Genomic DNA, 22,168 nt, shown 5'->3' with positions numbered 1-22,168 from the left:
AATGCTTTTCATTTAATCAGATGTAACTTGCCTGATGGGAACCTCCCAAAAGTTAGGGTAAAGGAAGGGTTTTTGGTTTTGTCTTTCAGGAGAATGAAGGCTAAGGAATCTGAAGAACACAAGACACATGAGGCATATGATGAAAAAGGACAAATCATTCAGAAAAAAATGTTCTAAGAAAAATAATAAATTGGCCTATTGGTATATCACATATAAAATTTCATAAGTTTTCCTAAATGTTTGTTTCTGCTGTTCTCTACAGGCATACAATGCAAATGGTATTTATGTAGTTCCAGTTCAATTAAAATTTAAATCTAGTTTTGGAGTTTGAGTGAGGCTCACTCCTTCTCTAAACCCAAGCATGCTTGTTAAAAGAAATTGCAAAATCTCTGTATCATGTCAGAAGGGCCACCTGGCATGGGACAAAAGAAAAACCAAAATTGAGGGACTATTCTATTGCCACTAATCTCAGAATTCTTTGGTTTTATTTTGACTCTTTAAAACTTTTCTTAAGGTATGAATTTATATCAAAATTTATAAGATTTAAATATATATGAAACTTTTGTCTGATTTTAATGGTCATATAATGAGTACTAACTAATCCTAGAAAAAAAGGCTTCATCTAACTTCCTGTACATGATTTCGGGTTTGAGTTTCTATCAGTTTTTACAGGGAACTATGACCATGCCGAAACAGCAACTTTGAAGTCTCCAAAAAGATAATTCAGTCCCACAACAATAATTTCATCAGGACAATGATAGTGCCACCAAGCTGTCAAACACCACCCAAAGATCAGCTTTGGACTACAAACTGTTCAAGACAATTTTGACATGGCTAGTTGAGATGATTTCACCTCACAGACTACTTGAGCAAGGACTTGAGACAAGCCCTGCATTTTCACATTATACAGACATTGGACAACAAATGATACAACTAACTCTCCCATGATTTGACAATTAACCCAAAAATTATCTTTTCAGGATCCCCTAAAGATGCCTTTGCCCCCAATCAGCAGGAAGTAATTTTAAGAAAATGACACCCACATTCCTAAGAGATGGGCTGGGTGATTTTTGGTCTTTCAATGGGTTATGGATAACTGTCAGTGTTTAGGATGGTTGGTTACAAGCTGTTATTGTTAATAGTCAGGAAAAAAATAAACAAGTGAGATTAGATTTAAGGTTCTTATTTGAAAAAAAAGAAAAAGAAGATATAGATGAAAAGCAGATTATTGAATCTACTGTAAAAAAAGATAAAAAATAATAGAATGAAGGTTAGATTATTGAATCTACTCTGAAAAGAAAAAAGAGAGATTATGGATATGATAAGATAAAAAGGTAGATGATTGAATCTACTTTTAAAAGGCAACTACTAGTTTTAAATATTTACATTGGATTGGATTTTTGTATATTGTATACAAATTTTGTATATTCATACAAAGCTGAGATTGATTTTGTTACAAAATTCTGTACATATATTTCTAATCTTGTTCAAGATATTGTACCTATATAGTTCTTTTAATAAACAATGCAATGCCAATTGCTACTCCTTGAAAGTTATCATTACCAACTAATTAGCATATAAGAAATGCAAGTTAATAGTCATTACAGTGAAACTTGTCATCATATTATGTATGTTTTCAAGATCAAACAGATATATTTTAGATAAACTAGTCATTTTCAAACACTTCAGAGATTTGCAGAATAAGGCATTTAAGATGTTTTACTAACCCAGATTTTTCTTCTTTTTTATGACAATGAAATATGCTCCTGGCAGCACCAATCCACTTCAGATAAGATGATGGCCATTGAAGAAACTCCTTGTGGAGTTTACTTTCTTTGTGGCAAAAGTTAGCCACTGGTGACAGTATGCTGCCCAAAATGGACAAGCAGGACACAAAAAAAGCCTGCTGATCTTTGCCAAGACAAGATAGGAAGGCTCTTCAGGATTTTGAGTTTGTCAGATATGCTATGCCTGTAGAGCAAAGATGATGTCCCAGTGTTTCAGAGAAACCTCAGATGACTGTCCAGGCAGCCAGCTGTTTCTGTCATTTCTCACACCTTTTGAAGTCTTTTGTTTGCACTTCCTCCTTACTCAGTTAATATTATTTCTTTCTTGGGTCTCTGAGAGAGTTGAAGATTAGATGGTTATAGTATTCCTTGGTAACAAATTCAGAACAGAAACTCAGTAAAGAGGTGTTAAGTGTATAAGTTTGAGAGACATCAAAAGATAATTTTCAATTGGTAAGACAAATTAGGATAGAAAGTGAATTAGGTACAATTTGAACTCACCATCATCAAATAGGATAGATAATGGAATATTTTCTCTGAATTTGTCAAATGGAAATGGGCTAGACATTGATGATGTATTTATTGCCTGTATATATTGCATATAGTTATTGTACTTATTGTATATAGTTTTTATTATATTAGTTATAACTATTTTAGACAAAAAAGAGGTAATGTGGTGATATTTTATTTTTGCTGTAATAAATAAAGTTTGCCTGGGGATCAGAGGACTAAGCCTCTATATTAAACATAGAGGTCAGGCAGTGGTAGCATATAACTTTAATCCTAGCATTAGGGAAGCAGAGATTCATTCAGATCTCTATACGTTCAAGGCCACACTGGGAACAGAGCCAGACATGGTGGCACATGTCTTTAATATGAGCACTAGTTTACCTTAGTGGTCTGGAGTTCTATACAGACAGACAGGAAATGATAGAGCTGCATGGAGAGATGAAGTAAGATGGCAGAGCACAGAAAGGTATATAAGGTGTAAGTATACAGAAAGTAGCTTTCTTGGGCTGAGGATTTCCTGGTGGTAAGAACTTGTGGCTGCCTTGTTCTATTCTTCTGATCTTTCAGCTTTCACCCCAATATCTTACTTTGGGTTTTTTATTAATAAGACCATTTAGCAATTCATGTTATACTTAGCCATCAGGAAAATGCAAATCAAAATGACTTTAAGATACCATCTTACATCAAATGGCCAAGATAAAAAACACTGATGACAGCTTATGTTGGAGAGGATATGGAGCAAAGGGAACACTCCTCCACTGCTGGTGGGAGTATAAACTTGTACAGACACTTTGGAAATCAGTATGGTGGTTTCTCGGAAAACTGGGACTCAATCTAACTCAAGACCCAGCAATACCACTCTTGGGTATATATCCAAAGGATGCTCTGTCATACTACAAGGACACTTGCTCAGTTATGTTCATAGCAGCATTATTTATAATAGCCAGAACCTGGAAACAACCTATATACCCCTCAACTGAAAAATGTATAAAGAAAATGAGATACCTTTATACAATGGAGTATTACTCGGCAGTTTTAAAAACATGACATCCTGAAATTTGCAGGCAAATGGATGGAACTAGAAAAAAATCATCCTGAGGTAACCCAGACCCAGAAAGACAAACATAGTATGTTCTCACTCATAGTAGATATTAGATGTAAAGCACAGACAACCAGACTATAGTCCACAACCCCAAAGAAGCTAGGTAACAAGTAGGACCCTTAGAGGGACATGAATGGATCTTCCTGGGATGGGGAAATAGATAAGATCTCCTGGGTAAACTTAGAGGGGGGAATGGGGAGGGGAAGGAGGATGAGAACATGAGGGAATGGGATAGTCAAGTATTGGGAGGGATGGAGGAGAGCAATGAAAGAGATATCTTGATAGAGGGAGTCATTATGGGGTTAGGAAGAAATCTGGTGCTAGCAAAATTCCCAGGAATCCACAATAATGACCCCAGCTAAGACTCCTAGCAATAGTGGAGAGGGTGCCTGTACTGGTCTTCTTGTATAATCAGATTTATGACTACCCTAATTGTCATCATAGAGCCTTCATCCAGTGACTTATGGAAGCAGATGAAGGGAGTCACAGCTAGGCACTGGGGCAAGCTCCTGGAGTCCATTCAAAAAGAGTGAAGAGGGATTATATGAGCAGGGAAGGTCAAGATCATGATGGGGAAACCCACAGAGACTGCTGACCTGAGCTAGTGGGAGCTCATGGACTCTGGACTGATAGTTGATGAACCTGCATGGAACCAAACTAGGCCCTCTGCCTGTGGGTGACAACTTGTGTGACATGGTCTGTTTGTGGGGCCCCTAGAAGTATGATCAGGATTTATCCCTGGTGCATGAACTGGCTTTTTGGAGCCCATTCCCTATGGTGGGACAACTTGCTCAGTCTTGATGAAGGGGAGAGTGGCTTGGTCTTTCCTCAACTTGATGTGCCAAACTTTGTTGACTCCCTACGGGTAGCCTTACCATCTCTGAGAAGAGAATAGGGGTTGGGTGGGGGGCAAGTGAGAGGGAGTGGTAGGAGGGGAGGGAGGTAGAACTGTGGTTGATATTTAAAATAATAAACAAAAAAGAAATATGGATTAACATAAATGTAAGAATTAACTAGTAACAAGCCTAAGCTATTGACTAAGCATTTTTAATATTAAGTCTCTGTGTCAGTTATTTGGGAACAGGCAGGCAGGAAAGAAAATCCATTTATACTCCCCCATAGACATGTTCACTGATCTTATCTAGATAACCCCCTCATTGAAAAAGTCCCTTATTTCCAAACCCAGGCCCAGAAAAACAAACAGACATGAAATATTCTCTCTCATCTACAGTTTCTAGCTCCAAATCTTCAGATATGAGTATATAACCCTGGAGTAACTGCAGAAACCAGGAAAGTAAAAAATGACTGTGGTGGGGGAGAAGCAATAGAGAGGAAAATATCAAGGTACAAGTTATGTGAAGGGAGAAGTGGGGGAGGGAGGGGCTGTGGGCTGTTGGTCTGTATGCTATGAATATGTGTTGCTCTGATTGATAGATAAAATGCTGATTGGCCAGTAGCCAGGCAGGATGTAAGCAGATAAGGAGAATGCTGGCAAGAGGAAGGGATGAGTCAGGAGTCACCAGCCAGACACAGAGGAAGCAAGATGTCAAGGCAGAACTGAGAAAAGGTACCAAGCCACATGGCTAAACATGGATGAGAATTATGAAGAAAGGAAGAGAGAGAGAGAGAGAGAGAGAGAATTATGGGTTAATTTAATGTAAGAGTTAGTCAGTAATAAGCCTGAGCTAATGGCCAAGCAGCTATAATTAATATAAGCCTCTGTGTGTTTACTTGGAGGATGTGAATGGGAGAGATTTGTCCCAACTGCCAGCCATCCAGGACACAGGAAAACTTCCAACTACAGGGAGGGGCTTTAATTAGGGAGGGGTAAGATTAATACAGAAGAGGAAGAAGGAGGGTAACATAATAGTAAGGGTGTCTGGAAAAGGCATAAGGAATCATATCATTCTCTATCTTCCTAAAATTACACCTAAAACATAAGCCTGTATAAAAATACACAAATACAATTTAAATTACATTTTCTCACCTGGGTTGACAGTGCTCCCCCAACAGCCATAGACTATCTAACAAAACTCCCAATATCAGGCCTGAGATGTCCCATTTTAAATTGTTGGTTAAGATTTCCAAGAGACTCTCAAAACATAGACTATTGCTGCTGCCCTTGGTTACCTCCCAAAGGTTGAAACTAAGCCTTTGTTGCTGAAGATGCCATGTATTTTGGATACAGGACTTGGAGGATCTGAGCTGGTTCTGACTTGAAAGCCTCCTCCCTAGGGTCTAGCTTTCATGATACCAGAAGGTACCATGCAAGCTTCCAAGGTGGGAAGGAACCAATAGTCCTTACCCAGATATGATGCCTGTAAATTAAAACAATGACCATCATGGTGCAATATCCCTAAGGCTGGAAAGCATACTTGGCAGTAACCAACCACTTTCTCATTGTAATTAAGGCTCATTCAACAAGAGAGAAACTATGCCAGGTACCTAGTGAAGTCATGGATCTTGGAGTAGAACCTACAACTGCCACTTCACTAAACCAGCATAATTCATAACTACATTCTATTTATATTCACACCCACAGATAAGGTATATAGATCTTAACCCTCATCAAATAAATGACTTCTTGAAACAGATATAGAGCATTACAGGAAACCACAACCAATCAAAATGCAGATAACTAGTGACCATGTGGTGCCCAGCTCCAACTGATACAACTAATACACAACTCCTGTATCTAAGTCTCAGAGATCCTACCTGAAGAAGGGGCAGAAAGATTGTTAAAGCCAGAGAAACAGGAGTTAGCTGTAGAATTTAAGTACTAGAAACATTATAGAAGTTACACTCATTAAGTCTTATCAACACGGCTGCCTAAAAATACTTGAACAAGAACAACACACACACAAAAAAAAACCACCAACATAGAAGGGGGAAATCTTATGGGGCCTCAACACAAGACAAAGAATTATAGTCAATTAAAGAGTGGGAAAAATAATCTTCCCCCAAATTAGTTAACTAAAACCAAATGGCTAGCCCTGAATCATACACATACAGGTAATATACATATTGAGCAGGTTTTATTATATTGGGAATGTGTGTGTGTGTGTGTGTGTGTGTGTGTGTGTGTGTGTGTGACACACATATAATAACAATTTAAAAAATAGAGGCCATGAATTTGAAAGAGAGCAAGGTGATACATGGGAAGGGCTAGAGGTAGGAAAGGGGAAAAGAGAAATGATGTAATTTTTTTTATTTATTACGTATAAAGCATGTATCCCTGTAGGCCAGAAGAGGGCACTAAATCTCATCACAGATGGTTGTGAGCCACCATGTGGTTGCTGGGAATTGAACTCAGGACCTCTGGAAGAGCAGTCAGTGCTCTTAACCACTGAGCCATCTCTCCAGACCCCATGTAATTATATTTTAATTTCAAAAAATGTTTTAAAAAAAAAGAAAACCCTTTCTTTACAGGTGATTCTAGATTCACATCAAGTTGACAATTAAAACCAACTATCAGAATAACCAAAAGCATAGCAATTTCAATCTCATATTTATAGCTAGAGAAATATATGCAAATTGGATTAATAGATTCAGAAGTGTTCATAGAACCCATAATCAAAAAAATCAAGATGTCAAAAATATTTCTAGTCAAATGTTGTCTGTTTATTCAATAAGCTACTCTAAAGTAATGGATAAACTATAGTCATACACAACAACACAGAAAATCTTAGAAACAAAATATTAGGTGAAATGAGACAGAAGGGAAACTTACTTTAAATTTTCATTTCTATCAACATTAATAAGAGTACAATTAAACTCTGTTGCAAAGCAATGATAATCATTAGAATAAAATAATGGTTAGGTTTGGGAAGCTAGAACTATTAGGAAAGGTAAGCTATCAGAAAGGGGCTTTGTGGAGTGCTGGAAATGTTCTAGAACTTGGAGATTGCATACTCCTTACTTTCAAACATTGATTAAAACATACCTATGTGTTTAATCTTTTCCAGTTAGTGTGTTATGTATCATAATAAGCATATACTGATGAGACTAGGACAAGGAAGTGTTCATTATTCAGAAACAAAATCTATCCTAAAATTTCTAAATTAGAAGGAGGAAGATAATAGGCAATATTGAATCATATCATCAAAACTGGAAAAGTTAGAAAAGGGAAAAGCAAAGTAAAATAGTGAGTAAGCATTGAATAAAATGGGAACCTGTGATCAAGCATATTGGGCATTGTACTAAACATAAATGATATAAATTTTACATTAAAATAAAGCTGTTGTGGCAGGAGAGATGGCTCAGTGGTTAAGAGTACGGGCTGCTCTTACAAAGGACCAGGATTCAATTTCCGGCACCCATATTAAGGCTCACAACCATCTGTAACCCCAGTCACAGGTAGTCAGATGCCTTCCTAGCAGGCAGATCTCTGTGAATTCAAGGCCAGCCTGAGCTACAGAGTGAGTTCCAGGACAGGCTCCAAAATCTTGTCTCAAAAAAAAAAAAAAAAAAAAACAGAAAAAATATTTGCTCGCATGTTTTTACTAAAAATTATGCTTCATGTAATGAATAAACATTGAAAATATAGATATAGACAAACAAATATCCAAACAGATTCTGGTTTTAAGACAAGTTTGTTGTCTTTAATATGAAGTTCTTTGGAATTCAGTTAAAAGAAATAAACGTGGCAGAAAGATGCTATGCAGTGATACTTAACAGTTTATGAATTTGTTAGTTAACCCATGATAAATAATAAGAAAATTACAAAGATAGTTTAGAGGAGTAAGAGGAAACAAATGCGGTGAGCCCTAGGATTGCCCTCATCTCACCATCTTGAAGTAATTTCTATGATGACACATAGGAAGAAGAAAAAGAACAGAACCCAGGGGCCTCACTGCACAGGAGATGCACCAGTCAGAATACAAAGACCCAGGAAAGTAGAAATTGCAGAGAAGGGTACAGGACTAAGAAATTCATAGAAATGATCTCTGGGCATCAGCAGTAGGGTCTTATGTAATCTTTGGTTGAATATTAATATTTACATGCATTGGGTAAAACTCCAAAAAAGCTGTAGAAACACTAACTTAAAATGTTTAAGTAAAATAATTTAGAGAACTCACATAGACTAGAAATTTTCAAGCTCCCATCAGTCAGGGAAGAAGATATTTTCAGACACAGAGCACTGGGTAATGTCTTCAGGAGGAAGGTGCATTAATGAAGCACCAAGTACAATGTTCTTTAAGTGGCATGACTGACACTTTGAGATTGTAATTCTTTGTTGTGAATAGATGTGCTGTGGTTTGAAGAATGTTTTGTGCCAATTATAAGATACACAGTGGCATGCATGTCCTATGTTTCAAGATGCCACTACATTTGGAATCCCATATATAACACCCAACAACACAGGCAGGTTACACAAAGAAGAAAATAAAATTCATGCAGGAAGAAAAACAGCAGAAGAAGCAAACCAAGTAATGACAAAATGTTCAAATCAGCAGACAATAGTGTTAAAGCTTCAGGGGAGAGTAGCACAAACTTTAAATCCCAGCACTCGGAAGACAGAGGCAGTGTATTTCTAAATTCAAGACCAGCCTGGTCTACAGAGTGAGTTCCAGGACAGCCAGGGATATACAGAGAAACCCTGTCTCAAAAAAAAAAGAGTGTTAAACATCTACTATGTATATACACATATACTCAAGAATAGAGACAGGGCCAGGAAGATGGCTTGGTGGGTAAGGGCACTTTTGATGCAACCCTGGCATCATGAATTTGATCCCCATAACCCACATGAATATTGGAAGGAAATTCCAGGTGGCAGTGGTGCACACCTTTAATCTCATCACTCTGGAATCAGAGGAATCTCTGTGTGTTCAAAGCTAGCCTGCTCTACAAAGTGAGTTCCAGGACAGGTTGTTAGACAGAGAAATCCAGTCTTGAAAAAGCAAAAACAAACAAACAAAAAGGAATGGAAGGAGAGAACTAACTCCTGGAAAGTTGTCCTTTAATTCCTACATGTACACTATGGCACATGAACACACACACACACACACACACACACACACACACACACACACACACCATGCATACAAATACACATAAAATAATAATACATTTTTAAAGAATAGGGACCAAAAGATGAACATATAGGGACCAAAGATGAACAGAATAGGGACCAAAGAGAATCTTACATGAATACAAAATACAGTGCATGAAATGTAAAAATATACTGATTATCAGCTATAGCAATACAAAAAGCAAGATCAGTGAACCTGAAAACATACTAATCACAGCTATCTAAAGTGAGGAACAGGGAAAGAAAAGACAAAAAAAAGAACAAAGTTTCAGTCACCTGCAGAACAATACCAAGTAGTCCAAAATATGTCCAATGTGCAATTGGCGTCCCACAAAGGATAAAAGAGGGAAAAATATTTGAAGAAGTACGGATGAAATTTCACAAATTCAGTGAAAATAATAAGTCCACAGATCCTAGAGTATTGATAAACCCCAAACAAATTAATATAAAGAAAACCACATTAAGGAACATATAATCAATATTTAGACTTCAGTGATTTTAAAAAGACATTTTGGAAATTAACCATAGGAAGCCAGGAAGATTGCACATACACAGGGACACTGGTAAGAATGACAGCAGTTTCTCACCAGAAAATACACAAGCCAAGAGACAACGGGAGGGATATATGTATATATACATATATCCCGCTCAACTATACCTGGTGAGGATATTTTCTTATAAATGAAGTGGTAATAAAGATTTTTCACTCTGAGTGAATTTGTTGGCAGAGTATAAGCACTACAATAAATATTAAAGAAAACCTTCAGGCACAGGGAAGATGACACCAAATGCATATTTGGATTTACACAAAACAACAAACTTCACTAAAAAAAAAAATTGCTAACATCTAGAGTGTGCCTGACAAATAGAACACTGAATAAGTGTTTAATTAGTGAATTATTGTATTTTTTTCTGGCACTGGTGATAGGATCCAGAGCATGTCATACACTACATACAGCTCATCCGCTGAGCCACATCTAAACCAAATGAATATCCGTATAACATTTAAGAACCTTTTTAATTGAACCTACAGACCTTGGAGTCCATAAAAGAAAAAAAAGAGATACATTTTAATATATAAATTTTTAATGCTTATATTTCAAAATAAGTCAATTCATAGAAAGTAGAGGTAAATGTGTTATATAGTTAGCAATAATACTTATACAGAGAAGTTTATCAAAACACACAAAAGAATTTAAATTTAAAGAAAAAAACCAAAGTGCTGGAGAGATGACTCAGTGGTTAAGAACACTGTCTGCTTTTCCAAAGGACCTGAGTTCAGTTCCCAGCACCTACATGGTGGCTCACAACCACCTCTAACTCCAGTTCCAGGGGTTCTGACGCCCTCTTCTGGCTACTTCAGGCATGAAATACATGGGGACCATAGACATATTCTGGGGGGAAAAAACCCATACACATAAAATAATTTTTAGAAACACAAGAAATTGTGGAGTTTTTTCAGAGTGTGAAACTTTAGTACAGTTTCTGACAATATTTCATTAGTGAATTACCGATCCAAAGTCAGTAATGAAATTGTTAATGACAGCAAGGATGAGAAAAGTTTTAATTAGACTAAAGATTGAGAGGGAAAATATCCTAAATGTGCAAATGTTAGAAAAGTTAAAAATAGCCAGGCGGTGGTGGCGCGTGTCTGTAACCCCAGCATTCAGGAGGCAGAGGTAGGTGGATCTCTGTGAGTTTGAAGCCAGCCTGGTCTATAGAGCTAGTCCAGGACAGCCTCCAAAAGCTACAGAGAAACCCTGTCTCGAAAAACCAAAAAGAAAGAAAGAAAAAAGAAAGGTTAAAAATAGGCCAGGCAGTGGTGGCCCACGCCTTTAATTCTAGCACTCAGGAGGCAGAGGCAGGCAGGTCTCTATAAGTTCAAGGCCAGCCTGGTCTACAAAGAGAGTTCCACGACAGCAGGGTCTACATAGTAAAACCCTGCCTCAAAAAAAGAAAAGAAAAAGTAAAAGAAAGAAAGAGAAAAAGAAAGGAAACGATGGTTAAAATAAGTGAAAACAAAAAACAATGCTTTATATTATGAACTTACCTCTTTCAAATGTTCTACATGCCTTTCTTTGTGGGACGTCTCCTCTACAGAGCCTAGCATGGGAGGGAGACTGGGGCTAAAGGCCATGAGGTCGGTCTTGGGCGGACCCTCTCCAGAGCACACCCTCTGCCGCCTCTGCTGTGAGTATGACCAGGTCCCCACCTCGCTGGAGCACACCAGCACGGGCTTCCCGGGCCCACACGTGCCCCCGGTGGGTGTCGCCGAGCATCGCAGCGCGGTGTACAGCAGCAGCGTGAGCACCAACAGGCTGGACACCGCGCAGATGGCGATGATCAGGTAGATGTTGACAGTCACCAGCGACGCCTCAGAAGATGCAGTGCTCTCAGAAGCTAGGGAAGAGATCTTGGGTGCCTGGCCATTCTCCACCAGAGACACCAGCACTGTGGCTGTGGAGGTCAACGCAGGTTCACCATGGTCCTTCACCAGGACCAACAGACGCTGGCGCGCTGCATCAGCTTCATCCAGGGTGCGCGTCGTGCTGATCTCGCCCGTGTACAGACCCACGCGGAACGGACTGCGCATGCCCCCTGCCGCCGACTGCAGCTCATAAGACAGCCAAGCATTGTAACCAGAATCTGCATCCACTGCTCGCACCTTCGCCACTACGTGCCCTGAACCCACTGACCTAGACACGAGCTCGCTCACTGACCCGCTGGCTCCCACAGCTGGGTGGGGCAGCAGCGTGGGCGCATTGTCGTTCTCGTCCAGCACAAACACCTGCAGAGTCACATTGCTGCCCAGGGCAGGCACACCAGCATCCCGCGCGCTCACCTGGAACTGCAGCAGCTCCAGCTCCTCATGGTCCAGAGGCTGCAGCGCGAACACCTTGCCGCTCTCCGCATGCACAGACACATAGCTGGACAGCAAGCGCTCGCCCACCCTCCTCTCCACCAGCGAGTAGGACACCAGCGCGTTCTCCTGCGCGTCCGCGTCCATGGCCGACACCGTGAAGATGTGCGCGCCAGGCGGGTTGTTCTCCTTCACGAAGACCGTGTATTCGGGCTGCGCGAACGTGGGCGTGTTGTCGTTCACGTCAGCCACCTGCACGGACACGCTGGCTGTGGCCCACAGCGAGGGCGAACAGGGTTGCATTGATCTGAATTTCATTTGCCTTGTTCTCTTCTAAATCCAGTTTCCCATCAGTTCTAATTTCACCTGTGTCTGGATTTATTTAAAACTTAAAAGGGGTTGGGGATTTAGTTCAGTGGCAGAGCGCTTGCCTAGCAAGCACAAGGCCCTGGGTTCGATCCTCAGTTCAAAAAAAAAAGTTCTCACTACTAGGCTGAATCATTGAGAACCCATAGGAAATTTCTCTGTTCTGGCCTTCATCTAGATCGGAAGCAGTTAGTTGAATCACTCAGGTGTCATTTTTTCATTTTGAGAGGGTTTATCAAACTCGAGTGCGTTGTCATTCATATCCAGGATGGTTTGTTGTTTTTGACTTTTGATTTGTTTATTTTTGTCTTTTGTTTGTTTGGGTTTTTTGTTTGGATGGCCGGTTGGTTTGGTTTGATTTTTCGAGACACGGTTTCTCTGTGTAGCCCTGGCTGCCCTGAAACTCGATCTGTAGACCAGGCTAGCCTTGAACTCAGAGATCTCTACCTGTTTCTGCTTGCGGAGAGCTGTGATGTAAGGCGTGTGCCATTACCGCCGGCTCAGAATGATTATTCTGATCTGAATATATCCTGTTAGCCCCGTTTTACCACCATCAATGACTGTTAACAAAAGAGGAAGTTCTGATCTTTCTCTCTGTTCAACAGCTTCCAAAGAATCAGTACTGGTGGTATTCTTTTATCTTTTTGTTAATCATTATTTTAAGTGCAAAATGCTCCTTCAAACTTAAAATATAGGTAAGACAAGGTACGTCAGTATCAGCATCAGAAGCTCCCTCTATAGGAAATTGAGTGTCCAGAGGTACAGATTCAGAAATAAGCGGCTCTTAGGGGATGGAGAGATGGCTCAGCAGTAAAAAGCACAAGCTGCTTTTCCTGAGGACCCACATGACAGACAGCTCATAACTGTCTTTAACTCCAGTTCCAGAGGATCTGGTACCCTCCCACAGACATACATGCAGGCAAAACACTAGTGTACATAAAATAAAAATATATAAATCATTCTTTAAATTTTAAGAGAAAACAAATAGGCTCCTTTTGTTCTCTTTCTCTTAGCATGGTCGTCCTTGACGACCTCCATCTCCACATGGACATGGACAACCTGCAGCGGCTAGTCCAAGGTCACCTCCAGGTGGACACTATGCTCCGCCGACCTCCATCTCCACATGGACATGGACAACCTGCAGCGGCTAGTCCAAGGTCACCTCCAGGTGGACACTATGCTCCGCGCTCCGCCGGCAAAGCGCCTCCAAGTTGGTCGGAGAATTCACAAACAAAATGCAGATTTACCCCCAGAAGCCCCTCCCACTGCTGTCGTTGGACACTACCCTGAACAAGCAGAGCACTAGCTCCGCCAGCCCAAGCGCCATGTTGCCCAGACGGTACCGCGTTTGGCCTCCACAATGATGAGGTAGCTAGAGCTAGGCGCTCCTTACCTCCCAGGCTGCGAGGAGCAGGAGAGGGGCGGAGGAAGAGGCAGACGCTGGAATCTCTGGCCTCTTCATCAAGAAAACAGCATCGCAGAGCAGATACTGGGAACCTTTTGGTTGCAACAGTCGGCTTTAAGGAAGCGTTCAGGAGATATTTTATGAACAGTCTCCCTTTTCCGTTTTATTTAATAACTTTCATAGAGTATTCCGGTTTCTGTGTAGTTGAGTCTGTTCTGTGAATGGGTGGAATCTGGGCTCGGGAACCAAAATTTTCTTCTCTGTGACAGGATAGCGACATCACGTGACTGATTGTACAAGTACAAGAAAGATGGGGTCTTGGTTTCACCGTATCCCGGGCCACTCTAATTCAGTTTTTGAATATTGCCATGGATGATTTATGAATGCTGTTTAATTGATGTATGTGTGGTTATTTTATGATTTTAAAATATTTTATTCTTCAAAGTCTATCAGAAAATCCTCTTTGAGATAAGGTGGGACAGAAACTACTCTAATGTATTGTTTTTACAGAGGATACATTGTATTTGCACCCCTGACCTTTCATGGCTTACAATCCACAATGTAATTTGTTCTTCACGGCACCTACTTGGAAACTTCTGGCGAAAATCAAGGATTCCATCATATCATAAAAAGAAAACCAGGATGGTTTAGTGAACTAGACAATGCTCTAGGTAAAAATTCTTTTATTCATAAATCTAGAGAGCATTAGAATTCATCATAAATGTGAGAGGCATCGCTTCTTGCAGCTTAAATGTGATGGCTTTTCAAGCAGCTGCTATGGTTCTCACACTTCAAAGCAAAGCACATGAACAGACTAATGGCAAGAATAAAACAGTTTCCTTTAAGATGCTGAGCCAAGCTGGATGTGGCCGCACACGCCTTTAATCCCAGCTCTGGGGAGGCAGAGGCAAGCGGAATTCTATGAGTTTGAAGCCAGCCTGGTCTACAGAGCGAGTTCCAGGACAGCCAGGGCTCTTATACAAAGAGGAAACCCTGTGTCCAAAACCAAAACCAAAACAAAACAAAACTAAAATGCTGAGTCAAAGCCTCTAAATTCCACAAAATTTTAAGACGACAATAGAATGCTAATATGAAAAAGTATATCTGGGAATGTTTCACTGTATCCTAATCTTACTGACTAAAGGAAAAGTGTGAATTTGATACTGACATTCAATATTGCCTTGTACATAAACACAATGAAAAGCCTATAGATCACAGTCAATATAGTAAGCATGGACTTTATAATTTCATCAACCTCCAGATCAAACTCTTTAATCCAGTCAATTACTGCCAGTCACTTTCCATAGTGGAAAATCTCCTAAACCTACACAGTGGAAGAAAAGAATGGATGGACTTCTACAAATGTCCCCCACATGCTGTGGCATGTGCACACAAATAAATAAAAAAAAATGTAATATTTTCAAAATAAAATAAAAGCTCTTAACCCAAGTGCCAAGACCAGTCTTCTATATGAATTCCTCCAGAATATTGTGCCAACTGGTATTTTGTACAATTTAGGAGAATGTGCTTTGAATGAGCCCAAATTCGTGACTGACTCCCCATTTCTGCACTTGTCTAAGAGACACAGAGCTGAAAGACTCACAGAGACATAAGTGGTCTTTACTAGGCTCTTTAGATGTTATTAGAGAAATGAAAAAATTAAGACTTTAGTGATAAGGCGTTTACAAAGGATTTAAAAGGTGAAGATGATGAAATGATAATTATTAGTATGCATGCACATCAATAGATTTAACTTTTTCTTTCTAGAAAAAAATAGAATTTAAGAAAGGATGTAAATGAGCAGCTATTATATGCATATAAGATGGCAACTTACAAGTGCGCATGATTCGATTGAACAATTTTATTTGTCTAGTTTGTTTTGGAGGCACAGATCAGCCTTCTTTGAAAACATAGTGCTTAATAAATCTTTTGCACTTTCCTGGAAGAATCAGGAATAGATGATTTGTTCAATAGGAGCATCATATTAGAAATCAGGACTGGAGTTTTCTCACAGTAATTTGAAGATGAGTTTTACTGTGGTAGCAGAGGATATTTAATAGCTGGGAATGGGGTAGTGAATCAATTCAGAGCTAGCGGCGAGGGCTCCATTGTTGATACAAACATATTTTAAAGCAACTGGTTGAAGAATGAGAAATATCAAAGCCGAGTACTGCCAATAGACAAACGAGAAAATCTAAATAACCTGCTCTGATTATCACTTCACGGACATTTAGGAATGAAGTGATATGACTTAGGCGAGGTAAACCAATGATTATTTCAGGTGAAGTCATCCTAGGAACTTCTAATATTTTATACCCAACAACAAATGGGGCACTTCCCACCCGCAGAGCCCTGATTATATGCATATCTGGCGTTTTACTAACAAAGGTAGTTCCTTGAAACAGCACTCCAAATGTAAAGTATTTGTTTTAAATTTTCCCATTAAAACTGAATTGTAAATCATTTTATATGCATTTTCCGGAAAGGTGGGATTTGTCAAAAACTCACCTGTCCGGGGTGATTTGATTCTGACTCCTGTCTTTCCCTTTCATCTCTATCCAGGTTGGGGGGTAGGCTGGGGCTAAAGGCCATGAGGTCGGTCTTGGGCGGACCCTCTCCAGAACACACCCTCTGCCGCCTCTGCTGTGAGTATGACCAGGTCCCCACCTCGCTGGAGCACACCAGCACGGGCTTCCCAGGCCCGCACGTGCTGCCCTCCGTGGGCGTGGCCGAGCAGCGCAGCGCGGTGTACAGCAGCAGGGTGAGCACCAACAGGCTGGACACCGCGCAGATGGCGATGATCAGGTACACGTTGACAGTCACCAGCGAGGTCTCCGGGACTGAAGCGCGCCCTGATGTCTGTGAGAAGGACTTGGGCGCCTGGCCGCTTTCCACTAGAGACACTAACACAGTTGCAGTGGCTGTCAGTGCAGGCTCTCCGTGGTCCTTCACCAGCACCAATAGAGTCTGTCGAGGCGCATCCGCCTCATCCAGAGGACGCGTTGTGCTGATCTCGCCCGTGTACAGACCCACACGGAAAGGACTGCGCATGCCCCCTGCCACCGACTGCAGCTCATAAGACAGCCAAGCATTGTAACCAGAATCTGCATCCACTGCTCGCACCTTCGCCACTACGTGCCCTGAACCCACTGACCTAGACACAAGCTCACTCACTGACCCGCCGGCTCTGACGGCTCCGTGGGGCAGCAGCGCGGGCGCATTGTCGTTCTCATCCAGCACAAACACCTGCAGAGTCACATTGCTGCCCAGGGCAGGCACACCAGCATCCCGCGCGCTCACCTGGAACTGCAGCAGCTCCAGCTCCTCATGGTCCAGAGGCTGCAGCGCGAACACCTTGCCGCTCTCCGCGTGCACAGACACATAGCTGGACAGCAAGCGCTCGCCCACCCTCCTCTCCACCAGCGAGTAGGACACCAGCGCGTTCTCCTGCGCGTCCGCGTCCATGGCCGACACCGTGAAGATGTGCGCGCCAGGCGGGTTGTTCTCCTTCACGAACACCGTGTATTCGGGCTGCGCGAACGTGGGCGTGTTGTCGTTCACGTCAGCCACCTGCACGGACACGCTGGCTGTGGCCCACAGCGAGGGCGAGCCCCCGTCCCGGGCTGTCACAACCAAATCATAGGTTGGCACTCTCTCGCGGTCCAGGCTGCTATCCAAAATCAGGGAATAATAGTTTTTAAAAGTGGATACGATTTTGAAGGGGACATTGGGTGTGAGAGAGCAGGTCACTTGGCCATTGTCACCAGAATCAGGGTCAGATACGCTAATCAAAGCAATGACTGTGTTTGGCTGGGCGTCCTCTCTTACTGGGAGGGACAGCGAAGTCAGTGTCAGTTCAGGGGCGTTGTCATTGGTGTCTAAGATTTCTACCGAGACTGTACAGTGACCTACCATTGGGGGGTTCCCCTTATCCGTGGCCAGCACTTCAATTTCATAAAACTTGTTTTCTTCATAATCCAAAGTTCCATTGACCCTCAATTCTCCACTGTTTTCATCTAGTGTAAATAAAGGCCTTCCACTGGGCTTGATTGACATCAAAGAGTACTGCAATTGCCCGTTCACACCTTCGTCTCGATCTGTAGCGTTTAACTTTATGACAAGAGTTTCCTTAGCAGCATTTTCCATTATTCTGACCTTATATTCTAAATGATCAAACTCCGGGTCATTGTCATTAACATCTAAAACGCGAACCCAAAGCTGAACAGTACCGGTGAGCTCTGGCTTTCCCCCATCTGAGGCTGTCAGTAGCAAATTAAGTTCCGGGATTGTCTCCCGATCCAGGGTCTTCTTTAATATAAGCGACGGTCTTTTAGTCTGCTTGCTATTTGTTGGTGATTCTAAAGAAAAATACTCGTTTTGACTTAATCTGTAGACCAACACAGCATTCTCCCCTATGTCCGCATCTGACGCTCCCTCTAGCGGAAAACGCGAGTCTGGTTGCTTGGATTCATAAATCAGCAGCCTTTGTTCTCTAAGAGGAAACACTGGCGGGTTGTCGTTAATGTCCCTCACCTCCACCTCCACGTGGAAAACCTGCAGCGGCCGGTCCACGATCACCTCCAGGTGGATGCTACACTCCGCGCTCCGCCCGCACAGCGCCTCCCGGTCGATCCGAGAATTCACAAACAAAATGCCATTCTGCAGATTTACCTCCAGAAGGTCCCCGCGGTCCTTGGACGTCACCCTGAACAGGCGGGGCACCAGCTCGGCCAGCTCCAGCCCCAGGTCCTGAGCGATGCGGCCCACGAAGGTGCCGTGTTTAGCCTCCTCGGGGACGGAGTAGTGGAGCTGTCCGCTCCCTGCCTGCCAGGCTGCGAGGAGCAGAAGCCAGAGCAGAGGTCGCAGAGTGCAGGATCCACTTCTCTGAAAACCTACCATTGCATATGAAATCGGCCTCCAAAATGTCTCCTTTCACTGACTATCAGATACTTGTCTTCGGATCCAAATCTCGCTGGATTCTTGAGAAATTTTAAGGGATCCTTTTAACAGCAGCACTCAGCGTGTGATGGAGTCGGTTTTGTACGTGGAGTGCGAGACTCTTCGGACCACTTTATGAATGAACTCTTTCCACCAAGTAAAGAGCGACACCTTGTGCCTGAAAATGTGAGTACTTGTGCATATCCACCACTGGAGAATTTCACGTTTTGTTTATCTGGCCCAAAATAATTTCCAAATTTATTGAACATTCTAATTTTAAGTCACATTGAAGCCGAACGTATCTGAAGGTGGTAATTTTTATCGACTTGCATCAAATTAAACATCTACAAAGTTGTTCTCTTATCTAAATACTAAAGAATAAAAAAGGTTCGCCTCTTTAGGCAAACTGGAAAACCTAGAGCTAAACATTTTCTTAACATCTTGCCTATCATATAAAAATATTATCAGATTTGAAGTGGTCTAATCACGCTCTCCCTTATTACTTAGGCTGCCAGGAAACTCAATAGAAAAGACTTATCTTTCCAGTGGTTGGGTGTAGTCTGTTGTTGCTATTTGTGGTTTGGAATTTTGTTTGAGACTGCAGAATCCAGGGACTGTTGATGCTAGGCAAATCTCAGCCTCAGAAGTTCCATAATAACAATGTTCTGTACACTTCATCCTTAGCTGTGTAGATTTTCACTCTCATATTTTTTTAAAACATTGAGGTGCAATCAATGTTTCAATGCTGTGTCTACTGCGTAATGATCAAATCAGACTTAATACATCCAACACCTCAGGTATTTACCATTTATCTATGGTGAAACTTTCAAAGTTCTCTCTTCTACTTATATTAATATATACACATCCCTTTATCAACAACATTATTCCTATTTTCTTCAGTTCTGGTCCTTTATTTTTTTGCATTTCATTGTTTTCTTGAAACAAATTACTGACTTTTATGTCCATTACAGAATAAGAAAACAAATATTTTCACGTTTTATAATTTGAAACAGAATTCACAAAGGAAAAGTCTGTTGATATAGATGAGTTTTGCATTTGACATATATGATTTCCCACATACATCCAACTGTCAGTAGCAGGATAGCAATATTTTACTTATGTAATCACAAAGGCAGACTTTTAAATCACAGAATGAATTATCATTCTATGAAATAAATAAAACTACCAGGAAAATCTGTACATCAGTTTGGCATTTCCATATAACCAATATTAGTTTCCTTAACACAATAAAAATACACCCATGGAAAATAATTACAGTGCAAAATTTGGAGTTTGTGATTATAAGTCATCAAAAAGGTAAATTAATTTTATGATCTCTCCTCTAAGTACATGAGATTGTGATTAAAATACAGAAAATACTCAAACAGTTGAACTAAATGAAAAACAAAATAATAATAATAAATAAGACTGAATCCATAAAGACCTGCACATATCTAAAGATTTTTCAAAGGAAATCCATTCCTCTGAAGATGTTAATGAAGTATACAATGTTGCTCAATGTTCTCAAATCTTTTGGTCATATTTAGAATCCCCAAATCATCATTATTACTACTTATATTTGCCTAAAACACCATTATTATTCACACACAAAAAGAATGAGGCCGTTTTGATACATGATATTTGACTTTGTTATTTATGGTATTCTGTTGCTCTGTAAGAATATTGTGAGCCAAAGTCCAGATTTTTCTCATGTTTTAAATAATTCCTATTTACATCATTTCCAAACAACTGATCCATAGTTCTTATATAGTAGCTCCCGATTACTGCACACAGAATAAATGTCTATCTCAATGTGGTATTGATTAAAATAAGTTATTTTAAATTATGAACACAACTAAGAAAAATATCCCTCAGTATGCAAAAGCATGACTCCCATCTCAATGTGGCATTGATGGGAAATAATGATTGATAGAAGCATGAAGAATTGTAATCAAGGCAGAAAAAAGACTCACCTGTACACACCTCATGCTTCACTTTCATGCTCAACTCATGCTTGAACAGAAAAGAGGTTCACTGAAGAAGGGTCTACATTGAGGTGGCGTGAGTGGCTGTAGATTCCGAAACCTTGTGCTTAGATATCACCACTAGACAAGACAGATACCTCAGATGTTCTTATCCCATCTTTAAAATTCTGATAGCCATAGCCTATAATAGTCATTATTATACATAGCATGAAGAAAGAAATGTTAAATAACATTCATGATGACATGGGTGGAAGGCAATGAAGACTTCTAGATTTCCAGTGTGTTTTAAATGAGTCATCTCAAGTTGAGGGGCAAAATAAATAAATTGAATAACTTTGTAAATTATTGTAAAGGTTAAATGAAATAATGTATCAAAGCCCTCATAGCATGTCTAACACATAGAGATTACACATACAGTGTGTTTTAACATACACTAAGCAATATTTGCTCATACTCTACAGTCTACACAAGTAGATATTGTGGCAGGGCATGGTGGTGAACACTTTTAATCCCACTGAGGATGCAGAGATAGGCAGAGCTCTGTGATTTCTCAGTTAGGCTGGTCTACATTGTGAGTTCTAGGCCAGACAGGACTATACAATGATACCTTGTCTCAAAGAAAATAGGCATTGGGCAACATGAAATAGGGCATAAGTCTTGGTTATCTCTTTTTGTATGATATTCTCAATATTTATTTTTGTGAAAATCCTTCTTCCAAAATTCAACATTCAAGGGAGACATAGCTGCTAACACCTTCTCAGGTTTTCTATTACCTTTACCCTATCTATAGCATGGTTTTCTTTCTGTATGAAAATATACTGTATATGATTTATTTCTTCAATAGGATTAAATTATTTGTCATTAGAACCCTAACAAACAAAAACTCTTTCACATTGCTTGATACATAGTCTATTATTTCTAAATACAATGTTTGACTCCCTTAAAAAAAAAAACCTACATAAACATGATGTTGAGACAAAATTACATTTTATTTTAAATATGCAAAGTATATACTATGTTTTGTTTTGAGATGGTTGTCAGGAGAGCCTTTATTGACGTTTCATGCTTCTTTTGCATGAACTGTTGTGGAATAATCTTTTTGTACACTGTAAAGATTTGTCTTTGCCAAGGCGCCTTCTGATTGGTTTAATAAAGAGCTGAATGACCAATAGCGAGGCAAGAAG

The 22,168-nt window shown here is 40.5% G+C and overlaps 1 protein-coding gene across 8 annotated transcripts in view; it reads right to left on the bottom strand.

Annotated features, from left to right (window-relative positions):
- The window catches only part of LOC118594617 (protocadherin alpha-C2), a 229,877-nt gene that overhangs the window by 132,600 nt on the left and 75,109 nt on the right, over window positions 1–22,168 (bottom strand). Inside the window, exon 1 of one of the 8 annotated variants that reach the window (XM_036204610.1) lies at window positions 16,570–19,119. The exons of the other annotated variants lie outside the window; for them this stretch is intronic. Coding sequence (XP_036060503.1) covers window positions 16,570–18,960 — 2,391 coding nt within the window. The 5' untranslated portion in view covers window positions 18,961–19,119. Of the gene's footprint in view, window positions 1–16,569; window positions 19,120–22,168 lie in introns of those variants that run through there. 8 annotated transcript variants of the gene reach the window in all.

This window comes from Onychomys torridus, chromosome 13 (assembly GCF_903995425.1).
Source record: "Onychomys torridus chromosome 13, mOncTor1.1, whole genome shotgun sequence".
NCBI classification, from domain to species: Eukaryota; Metazoa; Chordata; class Mammalia; order Rodentia; family Cricetidae; genus Onychomys; species Onychomys torridus.
Note: the sequence above shows the minus strand (reverse complement) of the source record. Positions and strands in the feature narration are given on the sequence as shown.